The 21,328-nt window shown below is 35.6% G+C and overlaps 2 protein-coding genes across 2 annotated transcripts in view; both read right to left on the bottom strand.

The window, feature by feature from the left end:
* Window positions 1-20,628, bottom strand: part of LOC107690322 (mitochondrial Rho GTPase 1-A) — a 23,991-nt gene extending 3,363 nt beyond the window's left edge. The window contains exons 1-20 of the mRNA XM_016488625.1: window positions 20,255-20,628; window positions 18,414-18,472; window positions 18,235-18,316; window positions 18,052-18,095; window positions 17,909-17,962; window positions 17,616-17,759; window positions 13,783-13,878; window positions 13,518-13,685; window positions 9,192-9,293; window positions 8,979-9,077; window positions 8,694-8,802; window positions 8,388-8,508; window positions 8,107-8,191; window positions 7,618-7,763; window positions 7,400-7,500; window positions 7,175-7,305; window positions 7,015-7,098; window positions 6,804-6,926; window positions 4,946-5,148; window positions 1,968-2,090 (exon numbers count right to left, since the gene is read on the bottom strand). Of these exons, the coding sequence (XP_016344111.1) occupies window positions 1,968-2,090; window positions 4,946-5,148; window positions 6,804-6,926; window positions 7,015-7,098; window positions 7,175-7,305; window positions 7,400-7,500; window positions 7,618-7,763; window positions 8,107-8,191; window positions 8,388-8,508; window positions 8,694-8,802; window positions 8,979-9,077; window positions 9,192-9,293; window positions 13,518-13,685; window positions 13,783-13,878; window positions 17,616-17,759; window positions 17,909-17,962; window positions 18,052-18,095; window positions 18,235-18,316; window positions 18,414-18,472; window positions 20,255-20,291 (2,111 nt within the window). The 5' untranslated portion in view covers window positions 20,292-20,628. The remainder of the gene's footprint in view (window positions 1-1,967; window positions 2,091-4,945; window positions 5,149-6,803; window positions 6,927-7,014; window positions 7,099-7,174; window positions 7,306-7,399; window positions 7,501-7,617; window positions 7,764-8,106; window positions 8,192-8,387; window positions 8,509-8,693; window positions 8,803-8,978; window positions 9,078-9,191; window positions 9,294-13,517; window positions 13,686-13,782; window positions 13,879-17,615; window positions 17,760-17,908; window positions 17,963-18,051; window positions 18,096-18,234; window positions 18,317-18,413; window positions 18,473-20,254) is intronic.
* Window positions 12,952-13,835, bottom strand: LOC107690273 (mitochondrial Rho GTPase 1-A-like). Its single transcript, XM_016488556.1, has 5 exons — window positions 13,783-13,835; window positions 13,604-13,685; window positions 13,421-13,464; window positions 13,278-13,331; window positions 12,952-13,128 (listed from the first exon to the last, which is right to left on the bottom strand). The coding sequence occupies exons 1-5, from the start codon at window positions 13,813-13,815 to the stop codon at window positions 12,964-12,966; spliced, it is 378 nt and encodes a 125-aa protein (XP_016344042.1). The 5' UTR covers window positions 13,816-13,835; the 3' UTR covers window positions 12,952-12,963.
* Window positions 20,629-21,328: the final 700 nt, after the last annotated feature.

The following is a 21,328-nucleotide window of genomic DNA, read 5'->3' on the forward strand; positions in this document are numbered from 1 at the left end:
GCGCAAAACCACGTTCATATTCGCGCGATTTTTTGCGCAGCTCGTCAGTGAACAACGGCTCTGTGTAGTTAATGCTGCTCAATGTGAAAGCCTGCAGGTGATGGAGATTTACCGCTGATTACAGAACCGGCTTTCTGACAAGATGCGCGTTAAATATCGCATGCGATGTATCGTGCAGCCCTAAAAAATACACACCTGTGCCACAATTTATGCAGTTGGCAATAACACAGGTAAAATGATCAAAAAAACAAAACTGAAAAGGACAAAAATGTCCAAAAGGTCGCACAAGGGATATATATATTTGTTTTTTTGTGCTATGTTTTTTAACCACCTGTAAATTAAGACGATACACTTCTTAAACAGCAGACTGACTGTAAAATGACTGGCTAAATGACATAGTCAAGAACAATACATGAAATACTATCCATCAAAGCACCAAACAATAATGGCAAGAGAAGCTTGTGTTTTAGATGAAACACTATATTAGCAGCAACAGGTTAGATATGTTAGTCATCCAAATAAAGACACAATCCAACACATAAACTAGGCCGTTTAGATGTCACATCACTGCATATGACCAGTTAGTCCTGAGGAAGCTTGCTTAACTAATGCTGAGAAACAGATGATGGTTAGAGAGGATAGGGACAGACGGGGAGATTGCTAACATGATGTAAAGAGATGCAAAGCAAAAACGAAAAGGGCAAGCCAAACAAATGAAAAGGAACACCTATGAAGGGACAGAACAAAAATTCACAAGATTAAATTCAACAGATTTAAATTCAATATATATAAAAAAAAGTTTTCACAAAATTTTGTGCACCATGAGAACAAGATTAAAAACCAAAAGGGTGTAAGACAGGCACATGCTTTAAAGAAAATATGATGTATAAAATAAAGTTCTGCAATAACATTAAAGGTTACTTATTCTTTTCTATGTAAATAAGCATAGGGAAATCGTTCAACTCACACCCGTGCATTCTTCTGGTGTTACGTTTTAGAAGCAGTAAGAAAGATTAGAAGATCTATGCAATCTAAGAGATCAACTGCTCAGTATCTAAAAACAACTCAGGAAGAAATGCAACCAAAAAGGAAGGGCTCATATGAACCAGGTGGCCACATTTGTCCCTGGAGCAAGGACGAGTGAATTAGTGCAGATTTACTGCTTGCATATCCACCTCAACTCACTAGAAAGAAGGGTTAAACATCATGAGGACAAATGCAAATCGGTCTTATTCTGTCCAAAATCCAAAAGATTCCTTTTTTTAAATGGTTTTAATGAGTCATTCATAAGAGTCCTTGTTTTGCAAATGCTTGTTTAGTGTCTATCAGCAGTGACAGAGGAATTCAGGTGTTCAACAACAGTCATGTGAAAAAATGAAAATAATTTGAAGATCAGTTTAAAATCATTTAAGATTAAAATAATTTGTTTCTTGTATTTTTAAAAAATTATTCCCATCTTTAGTTTTAAATTAACATTCATATTTAAAAAAAAAAAAAAAAAAAGTTAAGCTCAAGCACGCAAGCAGGATTTAGTCGGCTTCGCACACTGGGTTAAGAAACAATTGCTAAGATGCCTGAAGCAGAATCAAAAGTGCGCTACCAAGCCTCATATGCATTACTGAGTCTTAAATAGTAAATGCTGGATTCAAATGCAATATTAATCAACAAGAGCTGCTAGAATGCCATAGGTTTGGGCTTTGTGTGGATGAACTGAGTCAATGGGAGAATCTGACCAGTCTACTTGGAGACATCGCTGACTTTTTGATAGTTAATGATAAATTTGAACTTTAAAATAACACAGAAGTGATCATTTTAACATATAGCCAGAACATTCCCAACATCTCTCTGTGGATATGCAATGTAAACCTGTCAGGCCAACAGCAAGAAGGCGTGTTAAGAAGCCGAGGTTAGAGAGATCGCCCTGCGGAGTGGGTGAATGGGGGATATATAGGGCTATACTCAGAGACCTGTTCAGAACAGCACTGTAGAGTTTGGCCTTTACCGAGCGCACCAGCTCAGAGTTCAGGAGGTTGTGACAGATGCAATAGGTGCACCTGTTGCAGCTGCACATGCAGCGTAACTTGGCATGGCTGCAGAAACACACACAGACAGGAAGAGTCAGTATCATGTGACAGCTCCAGGAGAGCTGGATCCCAAAGCTGCTTCTCTGCTTGGGCTTGGAGATGGAGGAGTGCAGGGAGTAGGGCTGCAACAACGAATCGATTAAATCGATAAAAATCGATTACTAAAAGAGTTGGCAACGAATTTCATAATCGATTCGTTGTGTCGCGCGACGCGCGCGACGTTGATTATTAAAAAAAAAAAAAAAAAACTTTAGTTGAGCGCGGAGCAGAGTGAACACACTCGGTCTCTCTCGCGCACTGATGCTAGCAGAGTTCGGCGCCTCATATAGGCCCTGTCCCAAATGGCGCACTTCATGTGGACTTTCGGTCTCGTGGACTTAAATTGCGCGTGCTCGCCGAGTCTACGAGTCCGTAGCCCGTCCCATTCAGCATTTTAACGCTCTGAAGTGTGCTCAGCAGCACCCCCTTTGTACCCTTGAAGCGGTCTTCCGCGAAGCCCGCATAGATGCAGGCTCCGCACACTTTAACTACCCAGGAATCTTTGCGAAATGCCAATCAGACAACGGATGGGAGGAGATTTCGCTCAAGAGCAATTGATGACATGGCTGAGAAGAAAATATTTAAGTGTAGGTATCATTACGGTTTTTATGACCTGTTGAATAGGGCTGCACGATTAATCCAAATAAAACCTAATTCGTGAAATGGTTTTTGTGTGATTATCAAATCATGAAGACTGCAATTTAATTAAATATTTGTACTGCGTATTTCAGAGTGAAGCACACCACTTTCCAGCTCATGATCTGGTCAGTGTTTTCAATGTCTCATGGCGGCTCAGTTTGCAGTAAATGCTGTTCATCCCAAACTCCATCTTTGCATTTGCTGTGAGCTTTTTGGTCCCTTATAACATGCATTTGAGAACCAACCATCTTCCCAAACTGGTAATGAGAAGCACTTAGAAACTGACTGCTGTCAACAAGAAGTAGTTTAAAGGAACAGTTCACCCAAGAATTAAAACTGCCAAACAGTTGCTGGTACCCACTAACTTCAACAGTAAGAAAAAAATACTATGGAAGTCAAAGGGATAAGTAACGGTTCATTTGTGATCAGCCGAATAAGGAAATTCTTACAAGTTTGGAACAACCTGAGGGTGACTAAATGACGACTGTTTTTTTGTGAACTATCCCCAGAAGAGCTCCCTGTAGTTTGCCACCAAAATAAAAGCTTGAGGGTTTAATGTTTGAAAACAAGAGATTAAAACAGCCATACATATATGTATGGAAATTTTACAGATGCACTATAAAATTGTTGTTGTTTTTGTTGTTGTAATATTGATCTGTAAATTAAAGTTTTGGGCCAAATTGTGCTGCCCTACAAAAAAAAGAGCAAATTTCAAATGAAAGTTCTTTCCTAAGAATAGATTACCAAAAATTAAGCTTATTAGTACTCTGTATTAGTGGTCGACCGATATTGGGTTTTTTTTGACAGCCGATGCCGATATCTTGGAAAGTAGGGTGGCCGATGGCCGATATAAAGCCGATATTATTTTATTTATTTGAATTAATGTTTAAGAAATTTGAAAATGGATTAAAAAGTAAATGTGTTAAATAAACATACTTATACTTTAGATGACAAAGTATTTTTCACAAATAAATAAATATTTTAAAAAATATATAATTAAAAAAGGAAGTAAACACTGTAACCAACAGGGCACTCCGTATTCTGGGAAGTTTGTGTGCATTGGGAATCATATTTTTTCCAAATAAAGCCAAGGTAACACTCATTTTACATACAGCACACAGTGGAAATGACATGAATATGGCAGTGGGCAAATGCATAAAGCGCAGCATAATTTGAAATCACGAGTTTAAAGTTTGTCGATCATGCATCTCTATTGAAGCTGAACTCTTCACCTGTCCGCATTACATTCGCACGGATCGACTGTCACGCAGAGAACACGCGATCATGCAGGATACAGATGCACACTTCACAAGATCTCACAACTGGATCCGACTAAGTTTACAAGCTTTGTGATATTAAATGTTCATTAGTCATTCAAAGATTTGTTTAAAAGATATAAATATGTATTTGCTAAATGCTGACGGCAAACAAGAAAGTATTATAATGTTTGCCTTTCTATTACTAATAATATAAAAGCAATCGTTATAATACTTTTTGTATACATTTTAATAACTTTGTTTACCCGTTCTATCTGATTATTAGACAGATTTCTGTCCGTATTAGACAGAACTGTTAATGACCACAGCAAACAAGAGGGAGAATGTGCTGCCGCTGTCAGCGCCGTCAAAATAAAAGTCCCACCTCGAGCGCATCGGCCAAACAGGAAAACGTATCAGCCGATGCCGATATTTAAAAAATGCCAAATATCGGCCGATATATCGGTCGACCACTACTCTGTATTGTATAAAGCGGTACAGACCAGTAGCAGGCGCTTTTACACATACACCCTTTTCCGGAAAAATTATGTAATTTTAATTGTCAAAATCGGTTACGATTTAAACTAAGGTTCTCATACACAGCCTTAAGAAAGAACTGGCGCATAGCTTGCATCACCACCTGCCACTACATAACAAATGAAACCTGAAATTGTTATACACTACATGAAAAGACCATAGAACAAATAATACTCGAACGACTCTGAAACCGAATGAATGAAAGATCAGCTTTCCAAGATACTGCAGCTAGCTGCTACTATGATACCTAACAGCTTTAGAAGCACAAAAGGAGACAATAAACTGATAGACAAACAAAAGAGGGAGAGTCAGAGGAGCCAATCACGATCTAACAGGAGTAGTAGACAGTGGAGCAGATGGGTCTGGTTGAAGAAGGAGCTGTATACTCACGGATACATGGCCATAGTGGTGAGTTTGGTACAGATGTCTTTGCTGGGTGCTTCGTCTGTGTTGCAGGTGAACATCTGCGGCGGGTGAAGCTTGTGTTTCCGACAGAAATCCAGCGGGGACAGGCTGTAGTACTGACGGGCTTCATGCAGGTCTGACTTGGCAGCAATAATCACACAGGGTGTCTTGCTGTCCAAGAAGTGTTTCTGTGAAAGAACATCACACATATGTGGAGTTATATTTGTGTTTTTTTTATTGAGCTTTTTTTTTTGTAATGGTTTTCAATAATGGTTTTCAATAATAATTTCAGTAATGGTTGCTGAAAATTCACGTTTGATCACATGAATAAATAACATTTTAAAATTGCAATAGAAAATATTTATTTTTAATTGTAATAATATTTCACAATATTGCTGTTTTTCTGTATTTTTGATAAAAGAAATGCAACTTTGGTGAGCATAAGAGACTTCTTTGAAAAAATCTAGGGCTATCAATCGATTAATTTTTTATCTGATTAATCACACCCTTTTTCTGTGATTAATCGCGATTAATCGCACACTTCATGAAACTAAGCATAGACCATTTCTCTTGTTTCAAATGTTTATTTTGTCATCATTTGCTATATCCAGCAAAGTAAACCAAAAGATTGAAGGGTGATTCTCAAAAATCTGTATTTTCTGCAAGCTTTTTTTCAAGATAAATTTAGATGTCTTTCCAAAAAAGGACACTTAGAAACTCCAAAAGGACACCAAATAACCAAATGATATAAGGAGCCCATATAAACACATATGAAAGAAAAAAAAATCTGAATTTTATAGTATGTGTACAGTGCAACAGCAAAGAGATTTTTTACATTTTAGAGAAGCCAAGTTGCGATACCGAACAGGACCACATGGAGATGCCAAAAAAAACCTACACCAACCGCCTGCTGACTGCATAGATCTACTACAGACGGATCCATTCAGAATAACTAAACACAGCAACATACACATGACAAATCAAAACATTATCGTGAATGTGTGTGGAAACAACGTGAATGTACGAAAATGTCTGTGCATAAATACAATGTGCGATCAGTGCGTCAAGAGCACTCATACACGCATTATTATAACGGACTCATGCGTGCTTACTGTACGACTCCTGTACGCCACCGCAATCATCTTTACCTTGACTGCAGTCTTCATCTATCAAAACTTTACTAGCGAGACTGGTTATCCAGTCGCGTCTCATCTGGCCATACAGCGGTGGGATGTGTTGACATTCCGTTCAGTCTGTACTTCACACAGCGCGACGTGTGAGGGCTTGTGCTCTTCAGAGACAATCACAGAATATGACAGAGCTCATGTTTTAAAGCGAAACACACTGGAATGAATAATTCACTGAAAACGCAACGAGAGTTTCTGTTCTCTCTGCAATCTCTGATGTAATCAGCCTGGTTTCCTTTATATTAACGCTGCTTTGGATGGATTGTTTTAATGCATTCGCTTACTGGATCATTGGACTGAAAACTTTCCCGGAGTTTAGCTTAAAATGATCTGAGAAGCAAAATTGGGTTAAAGGGTTAGAATAGAAATTGTGCTTCAGTAATTTTGCGTTAATTGCGTTAAATTATTTTAACGCGTTAAGGATTGTAAAATTAATCGCATGCATTAACGCGTTAACGATGACAGCCCTAAAAAAAACATAAAAAAAAATATTTCCAACCCCAAACTTTTTAATATAGTCAAGAAAATTTTAATAAAGCAGAATTATAATAATTATTATTTTTCTTACCAAAGTGACCTTTAATGAAGAACATATAATTGCTTAACCAGGACATAAATATAAAACGCCGATAAATATCTTTTAAAAATATGCTAACCTTGTAGACTTTAGCGCAGTACTCAAAAGAACGCGGGTTGCTGATGTCATACACCAAGCAAACAACATCACAAACCAGATCAGCCTCAGAAAGGAACTCAAAGTCCGGAAGCACCTCGTGCAGCTGAGAAAGAGAGAGAAAAACAATCAGCACTGGCTAGACATGAAGATGACTATGCATTAGTGGACGAAGCAACAGAACTTTGACTTACAAGCAGATATTTCTCTTGTCCATATACATAAGTGGTGCTCATGGCATAGTAAGACATGTGGTCTTCTCTTATCCTCTTCTGACGCTGCAATATGAAGGAGACAGTCAAAATCAAGTCCAAGTCAGAACACTACATGCTCCTGTGAGGCATCTGTACTCACCGCAAGGTTCCTGCCAAGGAAAGCCTGCAGAAAGCCACTTTTACCGCTGCCTCGAGCTCCTAAGACATTGCAGCGGAAAACACTGCGCTGGGTCTGTTTCTTCTGCAGGTCGATGCGCTTATTCCTCGTGACTGCACAACAACAACACAATTAATTAAAAATCAGCCTTATATATGAATGAATCAATCAAACAATCAATCAAGATGCAAACTAAATCACTCTTACTTGTGACAGCAGCTGTCTGTGACTCCTGTTCTTGGATAATGGAGTAACCAAGATAACCCAAGTACTCTAAACATCGCTGCACATCTAGGTATGTTGTTAGACTGAAATGGAGATAAATCATGTTTAAGTCACTCATTCAGAGGAACACAAATATCAGAAAGTCCATTGTTTCCATTCATTTCCATTTTCAAGTACTGTAGGATGAAGGCAGCACTCACGTCCACTGAGAAAGGTAGCCTTGGTAAGTGATCCAGCCCTGCTCATTGGTGCAAACGGTGTTGTTGACATCGGGACCCCAGGGCATGCAGGGAAAGACCTTGAACAAATCCTTCAGCTCATCTGGAGATAGGGCACAGTCTCGATCCTAATATACAAACAATTTGGGATGAAAAAAGTATAGATTCAGTTCATAGGGCATTCTTGTGTTCATTAACATTTTTCCTACATGGGGTATCTTTCATTTTTGCATCACGCCTCGCTATTTTTTCTTAAGCCAACTTTTAAAAAATCAAAAATGCCTGTGAATGGCCCCTGGCATGTCCTTCTACAAGGCGGTGTCGTAAAACACACCCTTGCATTACGCAATTAAACAAAGAGCCAGGCGGCGTACAGTCAGTCAATCGTCTTCATTCATGCTCTGACTGAAGCTAGATAACCGTCCTTATCAAATGCAGCTATTTGGAAAACTTGTATTTGGCTGAGCTCACTTTGTCATGCTTGTCAAAGACGCTCTGGAGGAAGAGGTAGGTGTTGTGGTTCAGCTCTGTGGTGCAGTCTGGAGGTATTTTTAACCTAGGAAAACAAATAGATGTTAGAAATTCTTCTGAACTAATTAGAAAACCACAATTTGAATGTGTGCGTTTCTTTGCAAAACAGGGCAGCGCAACAGATCTGCAAAAAATGTGATCCAACCAGAGATGAGCTATGAGCTACTTGATGAGACATGATTCATGTAAAGTTGAAGTACTGGATCTGGGGTGGGACTCACAGTGGAAACAGGTATTCCTGGGTCAGCTCCAGGTCATCATCATAACCAAACCTCCTGAGCACAGTCCATGTGGTCTCATGCCTTCCTCTCTGAATAAAAAGTGTATGAAGGAACAGGAAACCTAGAAAACAAAGAACACATCTCAGACACAACAGAACCTGATAAATGAAGGAACATGAGGAATTTACAAACATCCACTATACTATATATATATTTTTAAACAAAATGATGGCAATGGGAAGCCAAGTATCACTGCATAACTGTGATATAAAAAGCCAGCAACATTTGTCTTTCTACTCAGCTCACCCTTCAGTGTGAGGCCATTGTCTTTTACACCATCTGACATATTTTTCCGCACAACATTCTTCACGTCCTCCAGGGCTTGAGGTGCCAGGGGTATGTTAAAACAAGTTCTCTGCAACGCAATACCAACAATCATCGACAAAGTTGCTTGAGAAGATATGACGCTCTCATTAATGTGCAGTTTGTGCAGCTATGTGTGTGTAAACAACCTCTCCTGTCATTTATTTGAGGAAGTATTAAAATGCCACAGAAATTTGAGCACAGAGTGCTGAAGAAAACTGCTCTCACCTGGAAGAAATTAAGCTCATTATCATTTAGAATGCCATCATTGTCCAGGTCTGATATTTTGAAAATGCGAGTAAGTGCTTTGATGCACGAAGGCTTCATCTGGAGAATAAACAGAAGGGAACACATTACTTATTTGAATATTTTGATGTTCTTCTTTGTAATAGAAAGTGGTCATATTAACAGGTCCAGCAGTCCAACTGAAGTAATATTTACCTCTTTGTCTTCTGGAGAGTACAGCGGTCCTGTCGGGTGCAGAACAGCCTTCTGGGCATAGTAGAACAACTCTGAGATATTTTTCAGGTTTTTGGCTGAACACTAAGAATGAATAAAGTCATTATATTAGTAAAGTACATAAACTGAGTAATATTAATTAGCTACATGTACCTACTATATGGTTAGAGTTAGGATTAGGGGTTGGCTTAGGGTTACTTGCATGTAATTATGCATAATTTATTGTTATATATTTTTAAAAAGCAGAACGGCTATCTTCATGGCAAGAACATAGTACATAAAAGCAATAAATTAGATGAAAAAAAAGTTTATATGTACTATGCAGTGAGTACATGGAAACAACATTACGGTTTAATGATATTTGCTGTACTGACACTAACAACTTGTCAAACAGTTATTTACATGTACTTTTTAGCAGATGTTTAACCAACATTTGCATAGTTATATTATCAGAGCTTGACAATAAGAACAGCCCAATGGTCCAGGGCCAGTGTGAAAGACACTTAGTACAAAACTGATGATTCTATAGTATTTATTTGTGCTACTGCTGGTAATTTATTTATTTGTTCTTTCATTACTTACAGTTTACTAATAATGTTTGTATGTTTTAATGCCATGTCAGCAACAAAGATATCTTCATGGCGAAAACAGAAATAAATAACAAAACTTACACAATTAACAAAAAGACATTTAAGGATAATTAATGTTTGAAATGTATATACACTGAACAAAATTATAAACGCAACACTTTTGTTTTTGCCCCCATTTTTCATGAGCTGAACTCAAAGATCTAAGACTTTTTCTATGTACACAAAAGGCCTATTTCTCTCAAATATTGTTCACAAATCTGTCTAAATCTGTGTTAGTGAGCACTTCTCCTTTGCCGAGATAATCCATCCACCTCACAGGTGTGGCATATCAATATGCTGATTAGACAGCATGATTATTGCACAGGTGTGTCTTAGGCTGGCCACAATAAAAGGCCACTCTAAAATGTTTACTGATCAGGTTGTTGATTGTGGCCTGTGGAATGTTGGTCCACTCCTCTTCAATGGCTGTGCGAAGTTGCTGGATATTGGCAGGAACTGAAACACGCTGTCGTATACGCCGATCCAGAGCACCATTGGTACTTTTAATATGAAACAAAGTCTCAGATTTCAACTTATTTCCATTGTATTGTAATATTCAAACAATAAATGCCGTTTTGGCGCTGTTTAATGTGGAGTGACAGATCGCTGTAGCGCCTCAGATCAACAGACGCAGCAGCGCGAGGCGCACGTGAACTGTTCATCTCCTCCACATTAATACCAGTTTCAGCACAAAATAAACACGACTTGACATCTGAAGGTAAGTTAAAAGAAAGAGTACAACTTTACAATCCATATCCTGTCTCATGTCAATATAACGTCTTGTAAACAATGTCACGTAACGTCACATTTACCTCAGAAACAACGTTATTCGGTGGCCATAAACTCATTAGTCAGATAGAAAAATAAACTGTAGGGAGGGGCATTTTGCTAAATATATGCACCATATAACATATTCATTATAAATTTGACTGTTCTTCAATGTTTAATTTATGTTTGAATAAATCCATCAAGTTTTTATGACAGCCACCATTATGTTTATATTTCAAAAAAATAAATTGAAGTAGAAATATTATTATGTAATTGTAACTTTATTATTTAAAAAACTTCCATTAAGTGTAATTTTAACAAATCAGTCAATTTTAACCTTCAATATTATAGTAATGTAGTACCAACTGACTCTCATGTATATTTTACAGCATTAGTTGAGGGATTTTTTTTTCCTTGAGAAAATTTGCCATGTACTGTACCTGATATATATTCAAAATAATCGATATTGAATCGAATCAAATCTAATCGCAAGCTTGTGAATGAGAATCGAATCGAATCGTGAAATTTGTGTCAAAACCCAGCCCTATTGGACTGGTTCAAATATACAGGATTTCCGGGAGACGTGTGTGTCACATTCCTTAACGTTCCACCTGGAAACAAATATGCTGTGACGCCAAACCCCCTCATGGAAGAAAGTCATCATATGTTTACAACTGTGACGACGAGCGCTTATCTGGATCAACTAAACGCCAGCTTTTCAAAAGTATGTGAAATATTTAAAGTTTGCGGCATAGAATCTTTCAAATAAGTCCAAGAGTTTGGCGGTCTGTCATTGTGGGGACATTTCCACGCCCCTAAATATGACGCGGCACAAAACGAAAAGTGATTGGTTACTTTACCTGTCAGTCATATGGCCTCTTGGGCGGGCCTTGGCCATTCAAAGCGGCCAAGGTTCCCAGACCTTCTGCCGTCAATCTGAAGGTTTGGCTACGCGAGACTACAAAATCTTAAACCCCATTCACTGCCATTATAAAGCTTGGAAGGGCCAGGACATTTTTTAATATAACTCGGATTGTATTCTTCTGAATAAAGAAAGTCATATACATATAGGATGGCTTGAGGGTGAGTAAATCTTGGGGTAATTTCATTTTTGTTTGAACTATCCCTTTAAATTACTGCTGGTAAAGAGAAAGACCCATGACACATTAAAGTTCATCATTTACCACAAGCTGAGGTAAATACTAAATACTACTATATAGAAGGTGCACAGTGTCATACACATAAACACAAAAAATCACCATGGTAACAAACATTAAGATAATGCAATAAACATTAACATAAAGAAATCATATAAAACACCAATGTACATAACGGATAAGAAAAACACATAAGAAGACACATAGCTATTTCAATGAAAAACTATCAAATGTAAAGCATCACACAGATTTCCGGTAATGTCAACTTATGTTTTTTTTTTTTTTTAACTGTAAATTATAAGATGACTTTTTTCTTTTGCACTTCCAAACATTTCACTGTAAAATATAGATTTATATTCTATTAGATGTATTTCAGTTTTTCACTGTATAAAGGAACTTACTATTAATCATTTAACAGGTTTTTACCATAGCATTTTTAGTCTTTTACCACAAGTTTTTGAAAGACATTTCTTATGCTTACCAAGGCAGCATTTATTTGATGTAAAATACAGTAAAAACAATATAGAAATATTATTACAATTTAAAATAACTCACTCTAATATGCTAAAATATTTCTAATTATTATCACAGTTGAAGCATCCAGTTCAGCAGTTGAAAACTGCTTCATATTTTTGTGGAAACCATCATACATTTTTTAAGGATTCTTTAATGAATAGAAAGTACAAAAGAAGAACATTCAAAAAGAATAAAATAATCTTTTGTAACATTATAAATGTATTTACTGTCACTTTTGATCCATTTAATGCATACTTGCTTAATAAAAGTATTCATTTATTTTATTTTTATTTTTTTTACTTCAAACTTTTGAATGGTAGTGTATCATGGCATCCACAAAAATATTAAGCAGCACTGTTTATACTGTATTTTTGATTTTAAAAAATGCAGCCTTGTTGAGCATAAGAAGCTTCTTTCATAGACATTAAACATCTTAATTACTCCAAACTTTTGACAGTGTACATAAAATTTAAATAGTTTTATGATTATTCAAGTAGAGCAATTAAATAGAAAACAAATATATTAAATATATTTCAATTCACATTTGATTAAAAAACTTCATACAAGATCTGTGAAGTTCGGACTTGGATTGTGTAAATGTGGGAAAGTGTGTGTGTGTGTGTGTGTGTGTGTGTGTGTGTGTGTGTTATGCTAGTATTTTTTGCTGCAGCATCAAAATTGAAATCAAGAACTGTGACATTTGACTTGCATCAAAAATGTTGGTGTCATAACCTTATTTAATAGAATACATATTTCAAAAACAGTAAGTTTAAAAACCTGGCAGGACGCCACACACCTGCTGTCCTTATCTGTTCTTTCATTGATGAGGGGAATCCAATGACTCGTCACCTACAGGACGCCAATACATTGCACAAGTAAAAGCTACATTATACAAACAAAAAACTAAGAAGTTAAGTTATAGAGCAAGACATGTATTTGGATTGGTAACTACAGGCTGGTGCATTTTTGTGTTTGGCATACAAGGAAACAAGACTTACCTTTTCGATTGATTTCTTGTTGTTTACTGAATATACGATGCATATAACATTGGCCTGTGCCAAGAGAGAAAACACAAGGGAGGTGAATAAAACAATAAAATCCAACTAAATTGTGTCAGCAAAGAGACTAAAACCAGCCCCACCTTTGATATTTCTTGGTAAAGCTGCTCATCTGACTGTTCTGCTTCTGTGGGATCAGAAATATGGAAGAAGAGAATTAAAAACTAAAGGAATAAGTACCTTAGGAGAGGCTTGCGGCATTGACATAAGAACAGCAATGCAGGCCATATGAGTCTCATCGTACAGTGATGTACAAGTATCAGTACCTGAATAGTCCACTATATGAGTGGGCACTCTCTCAGGTGTGACATCAGCAGGAATAGTGATCTCTTCAGCTCTGAGAGGAACCTTTCATGAGATGCACAACACAAGCATGAGAAACACAATACTAATGCAATGCATGTGCACTCAGAACGTGAAGAGTCATTTCAGTGAATGACTGTACCTCATCAGGGAATTCCTCACTGACGAGTGACATGATCAGGGAGGTCTTCCCCACTTTGGCTGTGAAGAAAAAGAAGTCCACAATGACCACTGTGCTCTAGATCTATTAATAGCACCAAATGATTAACAGAAACACGCCTGTCAAGATGAGCGCCCTTATAAAGGGGTAGTTCACACATTTCAGTTGAACTGTTTAATTTCAATATCAACCATGCAGCTTTTATAAAGACTACTTTAAAAAAAATCACGTCACACCACAATATCAAAATGAACTAGCAAACTGTACAAAACTTGTTTTAAAAAGTGAAAACTTTTATTAACTTTTACATAAACATTTATGTAAACTGAAAACTACAAAAAATACAAAAAAAAGCTAATGGGCAAGTTCTGATTAGTGTTATTTTCAAATCATTGAGAAGCTGTTATAGGCTTTATTAATATTTTAAATTTGTTTTCATTTTAATTTAAAAGATTTTTGTTGTGTTTTAGTCAATTTTTTGTTTCTTTTTAAAATGTGTCTACATAATTTTTATTGCAGTTTTAGTAATTTTGTTGTGTTTTAGTCATTATTATTTTTTGTTTCTTTTTAAAATGTGTCAACATAACTTTAATTACAGTTTTAGTTATTTTAGTACATCAAATGAAAATGAGAAATGCTGCCTTGTCATCTACCTAAAATAAAACCAGTTTAATATTCTTAATTTTAGTTAACATTTATTTTAAGTAACTTTAGTTTAAGTTAATAACAATAACCCTGGTTCTAATATTTCCAAATATAAAAACGCACTGATGAGCGATCAGTATGTTATCTTCTGAATGTTCCCATCTAAATCTTAACACCTGTAAGATGTCACACATCAATAATGACTAAAGAGAATTATTGGACCCACTTTATATTAAGTGGCCTTAACAACTATGTACTTACATTTAAATTAATAATTTGGTACAATGCACTTATTGTGTACATACATGTTTTTACATTGTACTTATATTTTAAAAATACCTGCATGTAATTACATCTGTAATTAATTTCTGTAATTACATTTATAATTACACAGTTGACCCCTCTTTTACACCTTAACCCACTCTTAAACCTACCCATACCAACAAACCTGTGCCTAACCTTACCCGTGTCCCACCTCAATAGCAGCAAAAGTGTTTTGCAATACAATATGAACACAATAAGTACATTGTACTTATTTTTTTTGATGTAAGTACATAGTAGTTAACTTGATATAACTTGAGCCACTTTATATAAATAAAAAAAAAAAAAAGTTAAAACATCAAACCCATGAACAATGTTATTACACTTGGCTCAGTGGCAGGGCTTCAAATGGCTTCAAATGTGTGAGCATAAGAGAAGTTCAAAAATATTAGTTATTCCAAGCTTTTGAACAGTAGCATGTATATGTTTCTTCCTATAATCAATTCATTGGCAAACTGATACTACAAAGGCATCAAGTCAGTGCACTCTGGACAAAACATGTAGAAAGCAAGCATGTAGAAAAAAAGCACATTTACACCCAGGCGATGATTCATTAGAGAAAATAAATAAACTGTAGGGAGGGGCATTTTGCTAAATATATGCACCATATAACATATTCATTATAAATTTGACTGTTCTTCAATGTTTAATTTATGTTTGAATAAATCCATCAAGTTTTTATGACAGCCACCATTATGTTTATATTTCAAAAAAATAAATTGAAGTAGAAATATTATTATGTAATTGTAACTTTATTATTTAAAAAACTTCCATTAAGTGTAATTTTAACAAATCAGTCAATTTTAACCTTCAATATTATAGTAATGTAGTACCAACTGACTCTCATGTATATTTTACAGCATTAGTTGAGGGATTTTTTTTTCCTTGAGAAAATTTGCCATGTACTGTACCTGATATATATTCAAAATAATCGATATTGAATCGAATCAAATCTAATCGCAAGCTTGTGAATGAGAATCGAATCGAATCGTGAAATTTGTGTCAAAACCCAGCCCTATTGGACTGGTTCAAATATACAGGATTTCCGGGAGACGTGTGTGTCACATTCCTTAACGTTCCACCTGGAAACAAATATGCTGTGACGCCAAACCCCCTCATGGAAGAAAGTCATCATATGTTTACAACTGTGACGACGAGCGCTTATCTGGATCAACTAAACGCCAGCTTTTCAAAAGTATGTGAAATATTTAAAGTTTGCGGCATAGAATCTTTCAAATAAGTCCAAGAGTTTGGCGGTCTGTCATTGTGGGGACATTTCCACGCCCCTAAATATGACGCGGCACAAAACGAAAAGTGATTGGTTACTTTACCTGTCAGTCATATGGCCTCTTGGGCGGGCCTTGGCCATTCAAAGCGGCCAAGGTTCCCAGACCTTCTGCCGTCAATCTGAAGGTTTGGCTACGCGAGACTACAAAATCTTAAACCCCATTCACTGCCATTATAAAGCTTGGAAGGGCCAGGACATTTTTTAATATAACTCGGATTGTATTCTTCTGAATAAAGAAAGTCATATACATATAGGATGGCTTGAGGGTGAGTAAATCTTGGGGTAATTTCATTTTTGTTTGAACTATCCCTTTAAATTACTGCTGGTAAAGAGAAAGACCCATGACACATTAAAGTTCATCATTTACCACAAGCTGAGGTAAATACTAAATACTACTATATAGAAGGTGCACAGTGTCATACACATAAACACAAAAAATCACCATGGTAACAAACATTAAGATAATGCAATAAACATTAACATAAAGAAATCATATAAAACACCAATGTACATAACGGATAAGAAAAACACATAAGAAGACACATAGCTATTTCAATGAAAAACTATCAAATGTAAAGCATCACACAGATTTCCGGTAATGTCAACTTATGTTTTTTTTTTTTTTTAACTGTAAATTATAAGATGACTTTTTTCTTTTGCACTTCCAAACATTTCACTGTAAAATATAGATTTATATTCTATTAGATGTATTTCAGTTTTTCACTGTATAAAGGAACTTACTATTAATCATTTAACAGGTTTTTACCATAGCATTTTTAGTCTTTTACCACAAGTTTTTGAAAGACATTTCTTATGCTTACCAAGGCAGCATTTATTTGATGTAAAATACAGTAAAAACAATATAGAAATATTATTACAATTTAAAATAACTCACTCTAATATGCTAAAATATTTCTAATTATTATCACAGTTGAAGCATCCAGTTCAGCAGTTGAAAACTGCTTCATATTTTTGTGGAAACCATCATACATTTTTTAAGGATTCTTTAATGAATAGAAAGTACAAAAGAAGAACATTCAAAAAGAATAAAATAATCTTTTGTAACATTATAAATGTATTTACTGTCACTTTTGATCCATTTAATGCATACTTGCTTAATAAAAGTATTCATTTATTTTATTTTTATTTTTTTTACTTCAAACTTTTGAATGGTAGTGTATCATGGCATCCACAAAAATATTAAGCAGCACTGTTTATACTGTATTTTTGATTTTAAAAAATGCAGCCTTGTTGAGCATAAGAAGCTTCTTTCATAGACATTAAACATCTTAATTACTCCAAACTTTTGACAGTGTACATAAAATTTAAATAGTTTTATGATTATTCAAGTAGAGCAATTAAATAGAAAACAAATATATTAAATATATTTCAATTCACATTTGATTAAAAAACTTCATACAAGATCTGTGAAGTTCGGACTTGGATTGTGTAAATGTGGGAAAGTGTGTGTGTGTGTGTGTGTGTGTGTGTGTGTGTGTGTGTTATGCTAGTATTTTTTGCTGCAGCATCAAAATTGAAATCAAGAACTGTGACATTTGACTTGCATCAAAAATGTTGGTGTCATAACCTTATTTAATAGAATACATATTTCAAAAACAGTAAGTTTAAAAACCTGGCAGGACGCCACACACCTGCTGTCCTTATCTGTTCTTTCATTGATGAGGGGAATCCAATGACTCGTCACCTACAGGACGCCAATACATTGCACAAGTAAAAGCTACATTATACAAACAAAAAACTAAGAAGTTAAGTTATAGAGCAAGACATGTATTTGGATTGGTAACTACAGGCTGGTGCATTTTTGTGTTTGGCATACAAGGAAACAAGACTTACCTTTTCGATTGATTTCTTGTTGTTTACTGAATATACGATGCATATAACATTGGCCTGTGCCAAGAGAGAAAACACAAGGGAGGTGAATAAAACAATAAAATCCAACTAAATTGTGTCAGCAAAGAGACTAAAACCAGCCCCACCTTTGATATTTCTTGGTAAAGCTGCTCATCTGACTGTTCTGCTTCTGTGGGATCAGAAATATGGAAGAAGAGAATTAAAAACTAAAGGAATAAGTACCTTAGGAGAGGCTTGCGGCATTGACATAAGAACAGCAATGCAGGCCATATGAGTCTCATCGTACAGTGATGTACAAGTATCAGTACCTGAATAGTCCACTATATGAGTGGGCACTCTCTCAGGTGTGACATCAGCTGGAATAGTGATCTCTTCAGCTCTGAGAGGAACCTTTCATGAGATGCACAACACAAGCATGAGAAACACAATACTAATGCAATGCATGTGCACTCAGAACGTGAAGAGTCATTTCAGTGAATGACTGTACCTCATCAGGGAATTCCTCACTGACGAGTGACATGATCAGGGAGGTCTTCCCCACTTTGGCTGTGAAGAAAAAGAAGTCCACAATGACCACTGTGCTCTAGATCTATTAATAGCACCAAATGATTAACAGAAACACGCCTGTCAAGATGAGCGCCCTTATAAAGGGGTAGTTCACACATTTCAGTTGAACTGTTTAATTTCAATATCAACCATGCAGCTTTTATAAAGACTACTTTAAAAAAAATCACGTCACACCACAATATCAAAATGAACTAGCAAACTGTACAAAACTTGTTTTAAAAAGTGAAAACTTTTATTAACTTTTACATAAACATTTATGTAAACTGAAAACTACAAAAAATACAAAAAAAAGCTAATGGGCAAGTTCTGATTAGTGTTATTTTCAAATCATTGAGAAGCTGTTATAGGCTTTATTAATATTTTAAATTTGTTTTCATTTTAATTTAAAAGATTTTTGTTGTGTTTTAGTCAATTTTTTGTTTCTTTTTAAAATGTGTCTACATAATTTTTATTGCAGTTTTAGTAATTTTGTTGTGTTTTAGTCATTATTATTTTTTGTTTCTTTTTAAAATGTGTCAACATAACTTTAATTACAGTTTTAGTTATTTTAGTACATCAAATGAAAATGAGAAATGCTGCCTTGTCATCTACCTAAAATAAAACCAGTTTAATATTCTTAATTTTAGTTAACATTTATTTTAAGTAACTTTAGTTTAAGTTAATAACAATAACCCTGGTTCTAATATTTCCAAATATAAAAACGCACTGATGAGCGATCAGTATGTTATCTTCTGAATGTTCCCATCTAAATCTTAACACCTGTAAGATGTCACACATCAATAATGACTAAAGAGAATTATTGGACCCACTTTATATTAAGTGGCCTTAACAACTATGTACTTACATTTAAATTAATAATTTGGTACAATGCACTTATTGTGTACATACATGTTTTTACATTGTACTTATATTTTAAAAATACCTGCATGTAATTACATCTGTAATTAATTTCTGTAATTACATTTATAATTACACAGTTGACCCCTCTTTTACACCTTAACCCACTCTTAAACCTACCCATACCAACAAACCTGTGCCTAACCTTACCCGTGTCCCACCTCAATAGCAGCAAAAGTGTTTTGCAATACAATACGAACACAATAAATACATTGTACTTAATTTTTGATGTAAGTACATAGTAGTTAAGGCCACCTAATATAAAGTGGGGCAGAAATATTAAATGGACAGGCTGAGCGGTCTGAAGCTTGATGGCTCGGCATTGGTGAGCAGTACGTTTACATGGACACGTACTATTTTGGCTAACCTTTCTAAACTTTGGCAGCTCTGACAGTCTGGAGGCCTGTGAGAGTTGCTCCTAAAACTGTTATAAACAACTCTGATAAACACGGGTGAAAACTAACAACAAAACCGTAAGGATGACACTCCCATTTTTAATATCAGAGCCTGCTGAGCTGCTCAGTTATGATTACAAACTGCTATTATTTGGGTTATTTTACACACAATACCCTGTGTATTAACATCAAATTTTTAATGACTGTAGTCAGTTTGGACAACATTTCAAAACATGTACAAAGCTTAATACCTGTTATTTCTGGGAAAATATATTTCATTCTGTCACTTGTCAATTTACTCTCATATGGCTGAATAAAAAATGTTTGCAAAAACATTAAAATATAGAATGGAAGGATGTTACTGTGCATATAATAGTGAACAGCAGCGCATATCGACCATTTAGAGATATGCAAATCAATTGACTAACAGCAGCCATTTGACACAATTGAACTGAATCAATTCACTTACGTTCACCGACAAGTAATATCCTCACGTCCTTTCTCATCGTTGCAACTTTGATGTGATCAAAATAAAAAACGAGCAAGTGCTTTGTCGTAGATCATTGATCCTGCAGCTATATGCAATAGCGCAGGCCTCTGTAGGGCAACACGGACGGATCAACTTCTGCCGTTGTCAGTCTGAATAAAGCCTCTGCTCACACCAGTTTAACACACACAGGTGATTCATGCCAGTGAGACAAAGCGATTCCGCATCTATGAAGCCACTGCTTGCTTCAGATTCACTTCATGACATTTCTCGGTTCACATTTCAAGCTCACGCCAGAAACGGCTGACCTCCAATAACCGGTAACTACGGAACGCAGCTACGGACAAACGCGGATCTCCTCGCGCTGGCATTTTCTGTTTACCGTTCGCAGTTGTGATGTTATACCGCCTCCTGTAGGACTGGAGAGGAAACGCGTGTTATACTTGATCTTTACAGCTGGCTAAATATTGATATTGATACTGATATTCCGTCACTAAATTTATTTCAGGTTTTGGTTTATGCAGATGGCCTTTCGAAAAAGATGTTATTGATGTTAAACATTATTATTACAATGGGTAAATATCATATACATAAAAGCAAGTGGAATAACAGTAAACCCTCTTTAAATTGTTTCAAAAATTAATGTTCTTTTAAGAATCGTAAGATTCCAATTTTGTAAAAAAAAATATCTATATCAAAATTTCTGCATAACCCCCCCCCCCAAAAAAAAATTTTTGGTTACTCTTTGAATACAGACACTTCTCACTTCAAATGTATTATTAATTTATTGCTATTTCTTGCCAAAGTTTACATTCATAAATGTACATTTTCAGAGATGACACCTTCCTTTTTGTTTTTAGGAAAGACTTTGATGTGTATGTAAACTCTTTAAGAAATTCATGTAAGACCCCTTCATGGTGTGCTTTGGATTAGGCTAATGTACGTAACCCTCAGTGTCTTTTGTTTGTCTTTGTATTTGTACTTGTTCTTTTGCTGCATAATAACAAAAAAAGTAAAAAATAAAAAGGTAAGATTTTGTACCTTTTTCTCCTTGCC

This window comes from Sinocyclocheilus anshuiensis, unplaced genomic scaffold (genome assembly GCF_001515605.1).
Source record: "Sinocyclocheilus anshuiensis isolate Anshui unplaced genomic scaffold, SAMN03320099.WGS_v1.1 scaffold461, whole genome shotgun sequence".
In the NCBI taxonomy this organism is placed as follows: domain Eukaryota; kingdom Metazoa; phylum Chordata; class Actinopteri; order Cypriniformes; family Cyprinidae; genus Sinocyclocheilus; species Sinocyclocheilus anshuiensis.

Bases quoted from the DNA above. Each gene is read 5' to 3' on its own strand.
- LOC107690273 (XM_016488556.1), bottom strand. From the start codon at position 13,815: ATGTCACTCGTCAGTGAGGAATTCCCTGATGAG. The intron at 13,686-13,782 runs GTACAGTCATTC...ATCTCATGAAAG, and splicing joins GTGAGGAATTCCCTGATGAG to GTTCCTCTCAGAGCTGAAGA. The intron at 13,129-13,277 runs GTAAGTCTTGTT...GGCGTCCTGTAG, and splicing joins ACAAGAAATCAATCGAAAAG to GTGACGAGTCATTGGATTCC.